Consider the following 13532-nt stretch of genomic DNA (forward strand, 5'->3'; position numbering starts at 1 on the left):
TAAAATACAAATGATAAAAATATCCTTACCTCAAAATAAAGGAAATGTTCCAAAATACAAAGAATGACAAATGTGACAGAAGTGATGGGGTGGTGACCGTTGTAGTTGATTGCCGATCGAGAACATAAGGTGAAAAATGAATGAATTGAAAAAAAGTAGAGGGTGCGAAAGAATGATTTTAATAAAATGAGATTACTTGTGTATTTATTATTTCTATTACGTTAATTGACTAAACTCTTTTTTTCATTCAATTACAATAATAATAACGCATTCACACTACTGATCCATGAAGCTCATAAAGTTATGCAACCGAGCCTAGAGGTGCAAAAAAAACCAGAAACCGGACTCGAAAAAAAAACTGGAACCGTTTTTTTGTACTCGGGATTTTAATACCCGAACCCGTACTCGACCCTACCCGTAGAGTACGGATAGAGTATGCATTTATGTATCAAAACCCGTACCCCAACCGAACCTGATTTGTACCCGGTAATATCCGAAAACCGGAACTTTTCCAATACCCGAAACCGGGTTTTTCATATACCCGAAAAATACTCCTAAAAAGTGCAACCCCTTACACCTGAAAAAAAACCCCAAAAAATATGGTTTTTCAATACCTGGAAAGAGGGTATTATACCCGGCTTTACACCCGACACGAACTTGATACATAGGGTATGGTTAATAGAGACAATACTCGGAACCGAACTCAACCCGGGTATTACCAATACCCGATTTTCTAATACTCGGTGATAGGTTAACCACGGATTTGAAAAACCTTATTTGTGCACCTCTGACCGAGCCTGAGTCGCCTAAAGCCCGAAACTAACACTTCTTCTCTCAATTTTGAATGGAGTCTTCTTCTTCTTCTTCTTCTTCTTCTTCTTCTTCTTCTTCTTCAGTTCACGGGTCCCAAATGTTGGATTAATCAGGTTTATTTTTTGATCTTTTACTTAGGGTTCTTTTCAATTGGGTGTTGTATGTGAATGTTTATATACGTAGCATAATATATATTTAACATTTTGGTTGCACAAACTATGATTTTACTAGCTTCATAAAAATAGGTAATTTGTAACAATTGTGAATGTGTAACACTCAGATATTGGTATTAGACAATCTATAAATATGTATCCCTGCTAAATATGTACCAAAGCCTATTTCTTGATATAAGTTGTTCATCTATAACAAGTAAATTTTGTGGTGTTTGTTGTTGATAAAGTGCGTATGGTGTCTTGGAATGAATTGTTGATTTTATGTATGTATAACAAATATGTGTGAATTTGTAACAAGTATCATTCTTGGTGTTCATATCAACAATGAACATATTCCCAAATTGCCTAATACCAGTTGCTACTTGTTATAAGTTCACAACTGTTACAAGAACACAAATTGCTTTAGATTATCAATTTTTAGTTGTTTTGCAACGGTTGAGATTCTTCAGCAATAAAGCTTGTAAAGACATATTTTGCACCGCCAAACTGGTGATGCTTTTTTGAAGGCTTATAGCCTGTGTAGTTTTACAGTAGAAAAAGAAGCCTGTGTAGTTTTTTTGAAGGTTTGCGAGTGTAGAATATAGTTAGGTTTATGGTATTGTTTCATTATGCTTTTTTTCTTTTGCTACGATTTAATGTAATTGTTATGGCCTGGCAGTTTTTGCCTGCACTGCTGTTAGTTAAGAAAGAAAATGTTTTCTAACCATTAGCAAGCTATTAGACATCTAAAGAACATTTATATTATGGCTTATGACATGTTAACTTTGTACATTTTCCACTCCATCACAAATACTGATTATTCTTTTAATTTCTCAAGACTCAAATGTTTAGATTTTAACATCAGAACGGCTGTAAGTAAGCTTCTTCTCATAATAGATGTTGTAAAGTTTAATGATTTGTATACACCGTCCATACTAAAGAAAATGCAATGGAAGAATGAAACTTTGATGAGCTTTCAATACCATGATAACTGAAATTTGTCTTTTTATTACTATCATGCTGATGTAACAAATATATTTCGTTTGGCAGTTGTTGAGGAGACATGAAGGTTAAGCTTTTGCGTATCCTTATCACGTTACTTCTACATTTCAATATTGTTAATTTTACTATGTAATAATATTGTTATATGTTTTCAACCTGATTTAATTATTCCAAAATTCTACATTATCACTTGATGAAGCAAATTCATTGAATTAATATATCTTGCCATTTATTGTTGCTTTTCTTAACCAATTGCGTGCGAAATTTTGGCGGACTTAAAAAACAGAGTATGTTTCTCGCCATTAACTTGATTTCTTATGTGGCTTATTATGGATAAGAACTCAAATTGTCGTGTGTGATGTACAGGTGGCATGCAGTAGCTTCATGGACATGGGATGCTCAAGATGAAACATGCGGGATATGCAGGATGGCTTTTGATGGTTGCTGTACCGATTGTAAACTCCCCGGTGATGATTGCCCTCTAAGTAAGTCTTTTTTCACTTCATCTCGGTGTTTTCAGTTTTCTACTGTTAATTTTCTAACTTATTCTTTTGAAATACTTGATACATAAATTGTATGACCCATTAGGACGGTGTAATGAGTGGGTTGGGTTGACCCAAAACTTTTGCTTTTTCACAAAGTCTTTTAAGATTTTTATAAAAATCCGTGTGTCAAACTTATATAATATCATTAATCTTCTACTAAAATGTTTCTATTATGCATCATGTGTGGTTTAATATTTTGTATATCCAAGTGAAGTAGTCAGTTTCACTTTGAACCATTGGTTCTAGATCTTTATAGCATACGTATTTCTAGCAGATTAAAATATAACTATGCTTATAATTTAATAAATTGTATAATGGCATTAAATAGAGATGTATAAGTAGGTTTGTTGCTACTAATTGACTTTTGACCCAAATGTGCAGGTGTGTAATGGGTTAAAATGTGTGCAGGCTGTGTAATTTTTAGTACGGGTCAAAACGGGCAGGTTTGACCTGCAAACATTTTTTGGCCATTTATAGTTTTCCAAATATGATTATAAAATTTATATTATCTTGATAAAAACCTGGGAAAAAAGGTTGGGCGGCTTTATGCATTAAAAATATATGCTTTGACTCATTTTCCTATTAGTTTTTTCTATTTATTTTTTTATTTTCATTTTTAAAGATTCATTTTAAAAATATTTGCTTTCCTACACACTTGCTTGAATTGAGAATATAGATTACATGCTCTCAGCTCTCTTGACACTGTCTAAGCATGGCAACAAAACGAACGGGTTGGGTAACAGGTCAATATGGATTCGGGTCGAGGTCAGAATGAGTTTGGGAAACAGATTTGGGTCAGGGTCACAATGAGTGTGGGTCAAAATGGCTATTTAAAAAAATGCATAATTGCGAAAACGGCATCCGGCAAAAAATGGACTCGGGTTTAAACGGGTCAATTTAACAAAAATAAAAGTGTTGAAATAGGTTGAAATGTCATTATCTTTTGTGTTAGTTATTAATGAATTTGATTTACTTGATTGATGCAGTATGGGGTGCTTGTAACCACGCGTTCCATCTTCATTGCATTCTGAAATGGGTGAATTCACAGACTCCCCAGGCACACTGTCCCATGTGCCGTAGAGAATGGCAGTTTAAAGAAGGGTGAATTTATACGTTCCCCTCTATGCTAGCAGCACCCTTAAAGAATGAAGAGTCGAGCTTCTTGCATATGTCGTTTTCTAAAAGTACTGTGTTATTGAATCCTTCCATATTCAAATGTAAACCAACAAACATTATTGTTTGAAATGTGTGAATTAGTACATCTCAGATGTCTTCAGTTTTCTCAACATTAGTATGATTATAAGATGGCCCCATAATTTTAATTAGTTGATACACATGTCACCTTGTTCTTGTCTGAACATACTCTTACTTTGGGGTTGAGACGGAAGGTGATCCGGAAAACTTAAACATAACATCAAATGCCAAAAATCCAATGTTATTCCTCATAAAAGGCCATGTAAACCAAAACAAAAGCTATGTACATCTACTCACAATTCACAATATGTTGCATCTAAAGTAAAACAGAATGCAATGATGTGTTCATAGAAGTCAAAATTCAAATATATAAACTATGGTAGATGAATGATGAATCCTTGGAGAAATAACTTCATGCCTACAAGGTCTCTTGATCATCCTCTAGCCAAGCTCAAGAATGCTTAGGTTGTGGGTAGTGGGGCGCGGACGGCCACTGTGGACCGGTCCATTGGGCTCGAACGAGTCTTTGGGCATGGGGTGGATCAAAAACTTGGGGGTGGATCAATCAAGCCCCACTACACCCTATGGGGCTTGATCATATGCCATGTCAGCGCCTATGAGACGTAAATATATTGAATCACTTGGGGTTGGATCAAGCCCCACTATCCTTAGCCTTATATGTGCCGAATCGAAAATCGTTGGAAACAATTTGACCACAAAGACATGGATGGAAACCAAATGCCCCCACTGCCACCTAAGGTGTCGAAATCAAACCCGACCGACAGTTGTAGGACGGCGGTTTCATATATTGAGACCGATGATCAATGGCGGGCCGACAGCAGCGATAGGGTTTTGGACGAAGACCTTAACGATCCAATTTGATAAAGATAGAGACGTAAAAGAAAGTTATAGTAAGTAAAGATGAAGATTCAATGAATCAAATAAAGTTATAAAGCTGGTTCACAACAAACATTTGGTTTTTAATATACTGTATAGTAATTATAATTTGAATGGTTTAAATCTTTAATAATGTTCAAAGAAAGATGAAAATTAATTATTAAAAGGTTAATAGAAAACACAGATAAAATTTAATTTAATTTAGTTTTATCGTTATATAAATAATAATAATAATAATAATAATAATAATAATAATAATAATAATAATAATAATGTGATTCGGGTGTTGTGTAAGGGCTGACACACAAACCAAATGGCTGCTGCTTCACCTCAACACAACACCAACATTATCTTCACTCCTACTCCTACTCCTACTCCTACTCCTACTCCTACACACACATAATAATAAGAAATGCAGACAACATCATCATCGCCTGCACTGTAAGTTGTTGTTTCTAAATAAATATTAAAACTAATAATCACTTGTTGTTGTTTCTTGTTCAGGTGTGCCATTGTTCCTGTTGATTGCGTCTTAAATCACCTACCATACCCATACCCATACCCATACCCATACCCATACCCATACCCATCCACTTTTAGTTTCGGACTATCCACAGGTACCTTCCTCTTCACCTTAGATATTATTGTCTTTCTTAATTGATCTGGAAACTAACCTCGTTGACCTAATTTATTCAATTCAACTTTTATTTGATCTGCTCAGTTTGACTTACGACCTCTATTCCTAATGCCTCGTGACTCGTTTTATAAACCTCAAGCTTGGCGAGTTTCTTATTTATTTATTCATTTTTATATATATATTTTTGTTTTTATCTTTCTGAGAAAAACTTAAAGCTTAACTATGGGTGAGTGAGCATAAACTGGGTAAGACCGTAACACCCACGAGACCCAAACCGATCAGACCCATTTTCTTACAATAGGGTCGGGTCCTGAGAATACCACTAAACAAGCCCGGGTCGGGTCTCGCACGTCTGACCAGTTTGCACACCCCTAAGCTCGGTTGTGCAGTGTGAAATTAATGCATAGAGGTCCAAAAGAGTTAAATCTTGTTAATGCACAACGCTCATTAAAGCTCAGCAAACCTAAACGATCTTATCATGCAAAGCTATATCTAGATAACTAAATGAGCTTTATTTGATGCTCAAAAAGGCTCAGCTCGTTTCGAGCCTGATCTCGAGTAGCTCACAAGTGGCTCGGATTGTTTGCACCTCTAGTTGAAAGAATAATTTGGTTTCTAACGTGAAGTGATCACAATGTGAACATTCTTACAGGAAGCAGAAGGCTTAAGCTTTCTAGGCTGCAGGCTGGATTTTGGGAATCTATTAGATCTGGGTAAGTGTAAAATGATTAACTTTAACTATGCATATTTACATAAACTCTGATTATGCATCTGACTGACTTCATTGAATGATCACAGGTTAATAAAGAACAACTCTACACAGGTTATAGAACCGACTTCTAGTTCCCAAGAAGATGAAGAACCTCTTCCAGAGGAATTTGTACTCGTTGAGAAAACGTTACCAGATGGAACAATTGAACAAATTATATTTTCATCGGGTGCGGAAGTTGATGTATATGATCTGCAAGCCTTGTGTGATAAGGTAATTATTTACATTCATAAATTGCTACTTTTTGTTATTCGACTTTGTATAATTAGTTAATATTTAGAGGTGCCAATTTCGACCTGTTTGTATTTGAATGGATCGGTTTGGCCCGTTTGGGTTATGTTTTAATATAATGGGTAAAGTGGGCCAAATCAGAAATATTAGCTGAAAAAGAAACGGGTCGAATGCCACCTAATATGTATTTTTATGCATGCAGTTAGGCCTGTAAAGGAACCAAATATTCAGCGAGCCATAAACGAACAGACATGAACAAAACTTTTTGTTTGTTTAGTTAAACGAGCAAACATGAACACCTATCTCGTTCATTCATTTATATTTGTGCTCATTAATATATTCATTTAAACTTTTAGGCACATTACAGTTAAGTCTTCTTTGTATAAATTTTTAAGCCCAACGTATTGTCTCCACAACTACTTATGATCAATGTCAGCTAGTTCTGTTCGTTCATCTTTGCTCAGTTATGTCCATCCGTTTACGTTCATGGACCATTCGTTTATACTATTGGCTAACGAATATAAACGAGCATGAAAACATACATATTCTCAACGAACGGACACGGACTAGAAAAGCCTGTTCCTCTAATTATCCGTGTTCAGTCGTTTGTTCAGTTAAAGTTAAACAAACGAACACACAATGTGGTATTCTTAATCATATTGAAAAACTACTGATTTATTTAAAATAATTAAAAAGGTTGGGTGGCCCCGAAGACCGTTATCAAAGCTCGCTGCTGCACTGAGAAACAGTTACATGGTAGCAACGTTGCATTCGATAAAGAAATCAGCTGGAGAAGGTATATCTTCCTTGAAATATGTAAAGTTTTACTTGTTTTTATTAATTATATATTTGCAGCTGAATTTTACTTGTTTTTAATAACTAATATTAATGGCTAATCTTAGTGTATTTCGGGAAGTTACTTCACAGAATTAACAGAACCCAGTAATGAAAAGAAGCTAATTGGCATGGCCCGTGCCACATCAGATCACGCATTCAATGCAACAATATGGGATGTCCTTGTAGATCCTAGCTACCAGGTATAACTATTTTAGTTGATTAAGTAAGATCTAATAACCTTTGGGGGTGAATGAGTTATTATTCGTTTCTTGACGGACTAACTTGTAAAATTGTTTCTTTTTTTATTTTGTTTTATTTTTTTTAATTTAATAATAGGGGCAAGGTCTTGGAAAAGCTTTAATTGAGAAGCTTATAAGAGCTCTGCTTCAAAGGGACATCGGTAACATATCACTATTTGCAGACAGTAAAGGTATATGGTATCCTCATAATATTTACAAAGTTAAATAATAAAAGGCTAATATAAAGTTTGTTTGTTATTGCAGTTGTGGAGTTTTATAGAAATCTTGGATTTGAAGCGGACCCGGAGGGGATCAAGGGTATGTTTTGGTACCCGAGGTTTTAGCACATGGAGTTGCACACAATATGAAATCTTGTATATTTAGGTTAAATGTTAGCTTAAAATGCATTTTCCCATGTAAAAGTTTGTTAAAACTGCTTAATGTTATTACCAAGCTTTTTGTAACGTTACATAATTGTACTTATTGAAAGATATATTCCAATTGATTATTAGCAACATGTTTCTTGATCATAAATAAGACTGAGTGGAGTGGCACTGGGCTCCACATCAGCCACCACAGGCGTCAAACACCGCCTCGTCTGGGCGCTGGGGGGTGGGAGATTAGAAATAAAAACATAAACTTTATTTTCTTTTATCAGATTTCAACCAATTGGTTAGTGAAACCATCACACAATTTGGAGGAAAAAATGAGTGCCCACTGCATACATGGTTGCAACGTGGCAGTCACTTTCTTTTACCTTTTAGTTAAACTACTGGACACTGATCGCTTTGTTGTATCTTTTTGTTCCGGTCCAGCAAGTAGTAAGGTCTACGAGTGTTGCTTTAGCTCTCCTTGATAGGTGTTACCGAACATATTTCATATGCTTTGTTTGATGCCTTGTTTGTATCAGTGATCAATTGATCAACTCAGTATATGCATTCAAAGTAATCTGAGATGAAGGATTGACTTAATATTTGGATTATACAAAAAAAATTTGTTATTTTTTTCAGAATACATTTTTTAATCTGTCAGAATACATTCTATTTTATAAAATTTCAGGATACCAGATTTTTTAAATTTTTTTATATTTACTTGAAGCTTTAATATACGTATAATTTTTCTATTAATTGTATTGTCTGTTTCTTTGTAAATTTAATAAACTTAAAAAGTAGTTTTATAAATGCTTTAAAACTAAAGTTCTCTTTCAAATCTTTTGTTCCTTTTTGATAATTACAAGACTAAAATGTTTCTATACAAATTTACTTATTTTAAAATTTTCCATTTCAACCAAAACCTAGTTTTGACCAATTAGCCTGTTCAAAGCAATTATGAAAAGTCCCATTTGAAGTACAACAAAAGCTAGGTGGTGAAGTTGCCAGTTGGTATAGGCTGAGATTCAGAATTAAATGTTACAGCTGTTGTCCCCATTCAGGATGTGGTATCTCATGCTTCAGTTCAAGTTGTGAGCATAATCCTTGTACTTAGGGGCTGTTTTTTTCAGCACCTTGCTGAACTTGTCCTTGTAACCGTTTGTTTAATGATTTGTGAAAGTTCGTTTTGCTGTTCATTTTTTTTAGTAATCTCTCTCTGGTAACTAGTATTTTGAAACCATCTGCTCCATCCTTCACTCCTTCCCATTATGAATTTTATAGGAGAAAAACATCTGTTTTCTTAACTAACAATAACAAAATATCATATCCTACAATCACAAATTAACCATATTGACAGGTAGTTTGAGCAAAATAATCTAAACTGAACTGTTGTCACATTCACAATAAACAGAATATTCCAATCAACGCATACGATTGTTTGCCAGTTTTTTAAAATAATAAGGGGGCATTGTTTTGTAGCATTATGTTGGCCTTTTTTACATGCAAACGAGTAGTCTACAAAATGATATTAGCAACCAAATTCAAACCTTTAAACATTCTTTAAACGAATGCAACAGAAGAAAGCAGCTATTGGCTACCAAATTCACTCACATTTAAGTTGAATTTCATTTATTAAATTCTATTTAGGAAAAGTACCATCGGGATCAGCATTCAAGACAATCCACGGATGCTTCAGTATCTGCTCAAGTTGGAGCCTTTTTGCAGAGTCTTTCACTAGAAGCTGCATTTCCAATCACATTATACTAACAAAAGTAGTAAAAAAATTGTTGAAATCATATTATAATAGTATCAATTACTTGTGTGATGAGAGCTTTAGCTTCAGCAGAAACATAAGGGGTTGAAGGAAAACTGAGGTCAACCTTCGCAATTCTATGCAGATAACAGAAAATTCATAATTAAATTAAGGTGACAATTTCGACCGTCAATTAGAGCTTCTTACCTTTTTAATGTATCTGCCTGGCTGTCTGCCTCGAAAGGAGGGGCACCATAAAGAAACTCATAACATAAAACACCTAGAGTCCAAGTATCAACTGCATAATCATGAGCTTTATTTTCCACCATCTCGGGAGCTAGATAGTCTAATGTACCACACATTGTGTGTCTCTTGCTTTTAGACTGAACAGACCACCCAAAATCAGCTATCTTTAACCGACCCTGTCATCAGATACACATATTATCTCTCAAATGGTCTTTTCAATTTTAGATCATTCTTAGGATTCTTGATGGTTATCTTAACTTACCTCGTGATCAAGCAACAAGTTCTCTGGCTTGATATCACGATGGATAACATTCTTCTCGTGACAGTATGCTAATGCATGTGTAAGGCTAGCAATGTACTATAAATATCACCATCAACAAACAGATTTAGAAAAATGGATATAAAATAAAACATAATACCTTAAACGATACTAAAGAATAGGCCTGTAAACGAACTGTTTGTGAACGAACACGAACAAAAAGTGTGTGTTCGTTTAATTAAACAAACAAACATGAACACATGTTACGTTTGTTCATTTATGTTAGTTTTTGTTCTTTCATGTTCGTTTGGATGAAAGTCATGAAACTTAGAACGAATGATCTACTTAATGCAAGGCCGGCCCAACAAGGTAAGAGGGTAAAGCCAGGGCTTTAGTCCCTTAAATTTTTAAGTCTTCGTTTTTTTGATAAAAAAATTATTACACATATAACGTATATTATTTTTACATTAACTCCTTTAACACGTGCAGCGCTAAGAGTTGGCGCTGCAATCATGACTGTGTGCATTCGAATCTCCAGCAGCTTCACATTTTCTTCCTTTTACAAGCTCTTCCTTTGGTGGGGGAGAGGTCCATTTAGGCCCAAAAAAATGTTCAACTTCATTATTGCTCAACTACTAAAAATTACACATTAGACATGATGGTATTACTTTGTTTGGTAGATCTTGCTTTCAATACTGAACTAGAAACGACTATCAGCTATTTTATTTCTTTTCTTTTGATGATTATCTTTTTTACCAATGCCCTACTCAAGCATTTTGTGTTTTTTGCTTGTATTATCAGTGTAATTTTCTTTTCTTTCTAGCAGTTGTATTATAAAAGGAAATTATTTTTGTTACTTACACGACTATGTACTATACATATTCGTATTAAAGTTATCGAACAGAACTTAAGTTGGACTTTTTGGCAGAAAATTATTTCTATGTTGTACTTGGACATAAAAAGAGCGGCTTTGATTGTGCTTTCTTGTTAATGGACCAAATTTTGTTAATGGGTCAGATAAATCGAGTAATTTCAAAACTGTTAATCGAATAAAGACAATGCAAAAGGCCCCTTAATTTTTACTCTGCTTTAGGCCTCCTAAATGGTTGTGCCGCCTCTGACTTATTGTTTTATATTTGCATGTTTGTTTTCATTTAAGTCTGTTTATTTATGTTTGTTTCTGTTCGTTTACGTATGTTCATTTATGTTTGTTTATCTTCGCTCAATTATGTACATTTATTTCCGGTTATGTTCATAAACTGTTCATTTAGATTTTAAATGAACAAACATAAACGAACAAAAATACTTGTCTAATTAAGTGTTAGTGTTTGTGTTCATTGAAAGTTAAATGAACAAATATGAACACGCCCATGTTCGTGTTCATTCGGTTCGTTTACAGGTGTACTAAGGAATTCTATTTAAATACTGAGTTAAGACATTTGGCCTATGCAACTATACTGTCTCATGCTTATAAGGTCTATATAGAGATAAGGTCATAACTTCTAAGTCTGTTTTCATCAGCTGATACAGGTAGTGCTGTAAACAAACCGAGTGTTCGGCAAACTATTCGGCAGAAAGTTCGTTTATGTTCGTTAGTTTAACTAAATGAACGGACATGAACAGAGGCCATGTTCATTCAATTGTGTTCGTGAACGTTCTTTTACGCCCGCTTACGTTAGTTAATGAATGTATGTTTGTTAAAGGTTTTAAATATTCTTTTAATGACTTCTCTAATATTATCATATAGATTTAAGTAAAATTATTTATTGTAAAACAAAAATATATGTGTATTATGCGATTAAGTTTTATGTAAATTAACACATGTATATGAACATTAAAACTTTATAGCCGGACAGAACCGTTGACACTGGCCAAGTTAAATAAACATTGTTTGTGTTTGTGATCCATTCGCGGACAAGTTCATTTCCTTAATGAACAAACATGAACAGGAAATTCTGTTCAATTAGGTGTTCGTAAGCCATTCGTTTATCTGATAAAATCTTAACAGACAAACATGAACACGACCTTGTTAGGTTCAGTTCGTTTACAGCCCTAGATGCAGGTGTTTTGTAGCAAATAGCCCCAAATATACATCTATTGATTATCATGTGCTATTATAGGTTTTTTACCCAAGACTGACATAGTTTAAACAGAAAAAAATCATATTAAAGGACCTAAATCAAATGCAAGCAAATAATAAGCCCTAATATGAATGAAAGTATAAACGCTAATTTAGTATGCTAATGCATGTGTTAGGCTAGCAATGTAGTAGAAATCACCATCAATGAACAGATTTAGAAGTATCACTTTAAATGATTCTAAAAAAATCCATTTAATACTAATAGTATGCATTTGGCCCATTCATATATACTGTGTCAAGCTTATAGAATCTAGTTGATAGAAGGTGTTTGTGTTCCAAATAGCCCCAAATATACGTTTGTTGATTAATATTTGCTTTTATAGCTTTTTTACCCGAATATAACCTCATTTATCCAGAAAATGAAAGCATATTAGAAGTCCTAAATAGGGGTGCAAACGAACCGAGCTGCTCGTGAACTACTTGAGACAGGTTTGTTAAAATCTCAAACCGAACCGAGATTCACATATCTCAGGCCGGCTCACGAGCTTAAAAGAGCTTTCTATTTATATAATTATTATTCAATATATTTATAGAATGACTATTATTTCTTATAAAATTATGATATAATTAATTAAATAATAGATTATATTATATATAAAAATTATAATTACAAATATATATGTAAACAAAATAACTAGCAAATTAACAAATAACAAACAAGCTGAGCTCGGGCTTGGCTTGGCTTGGCTTGTTTACACCCGTAGTCCTAAAGCAAGTGAAAGCATACTAAAAGGCCTAAATCAGTAAATCAAATGCAGGCATACAATAAGCCCTAAACTGAACAAAAGTATGAGCCCTAATTCAGTATGTAATTGAGAGAGAGAGATATGTATATTACCGTGGCGGCTTGTGGCTCAGAGAAACGACCGGATTTACGAAGCACCTTATAGAGCTCGCCTCCATGAGCATACTCCAAAATCAAAAAAATCCTCTCGGCATCATGAAACCATCCGTAGAGGCGGAGAACATACGGATGGCGAAGGCTGGTTTGAATGGTCATCTCTCGCTTGAGCTGGTGTTGCATCTGGTACTTCTCAATCTGCTCCTTGAATATGACTTTCAAGGCCACTATGTACTTGCTCTAATCAATCAAAACACACACATAGATCAAATTCAAATTCAAATTCAAATTCAAATTCAAATTGAGAGTTACGTACCTTTGCTTCACGAGCGAGGTAGACTCGGCCGAACTTGCCCTTGCCGAGACGATATCCGATCTCGAAATCGTTAATTGACCACTCGCGTTTTGCTGATGAATCGTTAGCCATTTTTATGTTAGGGTTTGGTTTCAGGAGGGAACTTGTCTATTCAAAACAACAACAGGGGATTTCATTTCATTTCTTTTCTTTTGACAAAACAGTCCCTCGACTCTTAATACATCTTCATTTTCAGTCGATTCCGATACATAATTATCGGGGTGTTTGAGATTGTTTATTTTCATCAACTT

The 13532-nt window shown here is 34.4% G+C and overlaps 3 protein-coding genes across 3 annotated transcripts; 2 read left to right on the forward strand and 1 right to left on the reverse strand.

Moving 5' to 3' along the window:
* The first annotated feature begins 2190 nt into the window (after positions 1-2190).
* LOC143532384 (anaphase-promoting complex subunit 11) lies at positions 2191-4033 on the forward strand. The gene is made up of 2 exons (XM_077027449.1): positions 2191-2452; positions 3499-4033. Exons 1-2 carry the CDS (start codon positions 2326-2328, stop codon positions 3615-3617), a joined length of 246 nt encoding a protein of 81 aa, XP_076883564.1. The 5' UTR covers positions 2191-2325; the 3' UTR covers positions 3618-4033.
* Positions 4034-5015: 982 nt separating this feature from the next.
* Positions 5016-7922, forward strand: LOC143532385 (histone acetyltransferase TAP1-like). Its single transcript, XM_077027450.1, has 8 exons — positions 5016-5044; positions 5108-5220; positions 5893-5953; positions 6039-6222; positions 6937-7036; positions 7168-7277; positions 7414-7507; positions 7581-7922. The coding sequence occupies exons 1-8, from the start codon at positions 5016-5018 to the stop codon at positions 7658-7660; spliced, it is 771 nt and encodes a 256-aa protein (XP_076883565.1). The 3' UTR covers positions 7661-7922.
* A 1090-nt stretch (positions 7923-9012) lies between these two features.
* Positions 9013-13380, reverse strand: LOC143532386 (serine/threonine-protein kinase Aurora-3-like). Its single transcript, XM_077027451.1, has 6 exons — positions 13243-13380; positions 12924-13166; positions 9949-10044; positions 9648-9862; positions 9505-9577; positions 9013-9428 (listed from the first exon to the last, which is right to left on the reverse strand). Exons 1-6 carry the CDS (start codon positions 13351-13353, stop codon positions 9327-9329), a joined length of 840 nt encoding a protein of 279 aa, XP_076883566.1. The 5' UTR covers positions 13354-13380; the 3' UTR covers positions 9013-9326.
* Between the last annotated feature and the right edge of the window lie 152 nt (positions 13381-13532).

The sequence above is a fragment of the Bidens hawaiensis genome, unplaced genomic scaffold, assembly GCF_021521415.1.
Source record: "Bidens hawaiensis isolate Kalapana, Puna unplaced genomic scaffold, B.hawaiensis_p1.1 tig00009444_1, whole genome shotgun sequence".
Lineage (NCBI taxonomy): Eukaryota > Viridiplantae > Streptophyta > Magnoliopsida > Asterales > Asteraceae > Bidens > Bidens hawaiensis.

Bases quoted from the DNA above. Each gene is read 5' to 3' on its own strand.
- LOC143532384 (XM_077027449.1), top strand. From the start codon at position 2,326: ATGTACAGGTGGCATGCAGTAGCTTCATGGACATGGGATGCTCAAGAT. The intron at 2,453-3,498 runs GTAAGTCTTTTT...TGATTGATGCAG, and splicing joins CGGTGATGATTGCCCTCTAA to TATGGGGTGCTTGTAACCAC.
- LOC143532386 (XM_077027451.1), bottom strand. From the start codon at position 13,353: ATGGCTAACGATTCATCAGCAAAACGCGAGTGGTCAATTAACGATTTC. The intron at 13,167-13,242 runs GTACGTAACTCT...TTGATTGATTAG, and splicing joins ACCTCGCTCGTGAAGCAAAG to AGCAAGTACATAGTGGCCTT. The intron at 9,578-9,647 runs GTAAGAAGCTCT...TTATCTGCATAG, and splicing joins CAGGCAGATACATTAAAAAG to AATTGCGAAGGTTGACCTCA.
- LOC143532385 (XM_077027450.1), top strand. From the start codon at position 5,016: ATGCAGACAACATCATCATCGCCTGCACT. The intron at 5,954-6,038 runs GTAAGTGTAAAA...GAATGATCACAG, and splicing joins TGGGAATCTATTAGATCTGG to GTTAATAAAGAACAACTCTA. The intron at 7,508-7,580 runs GTATATGGTATC...TTGTTATTGCAG, and splicing joins ACTATTTGCAGACAGTAAAG to TTGTGGAGTTTTATAGAAAT.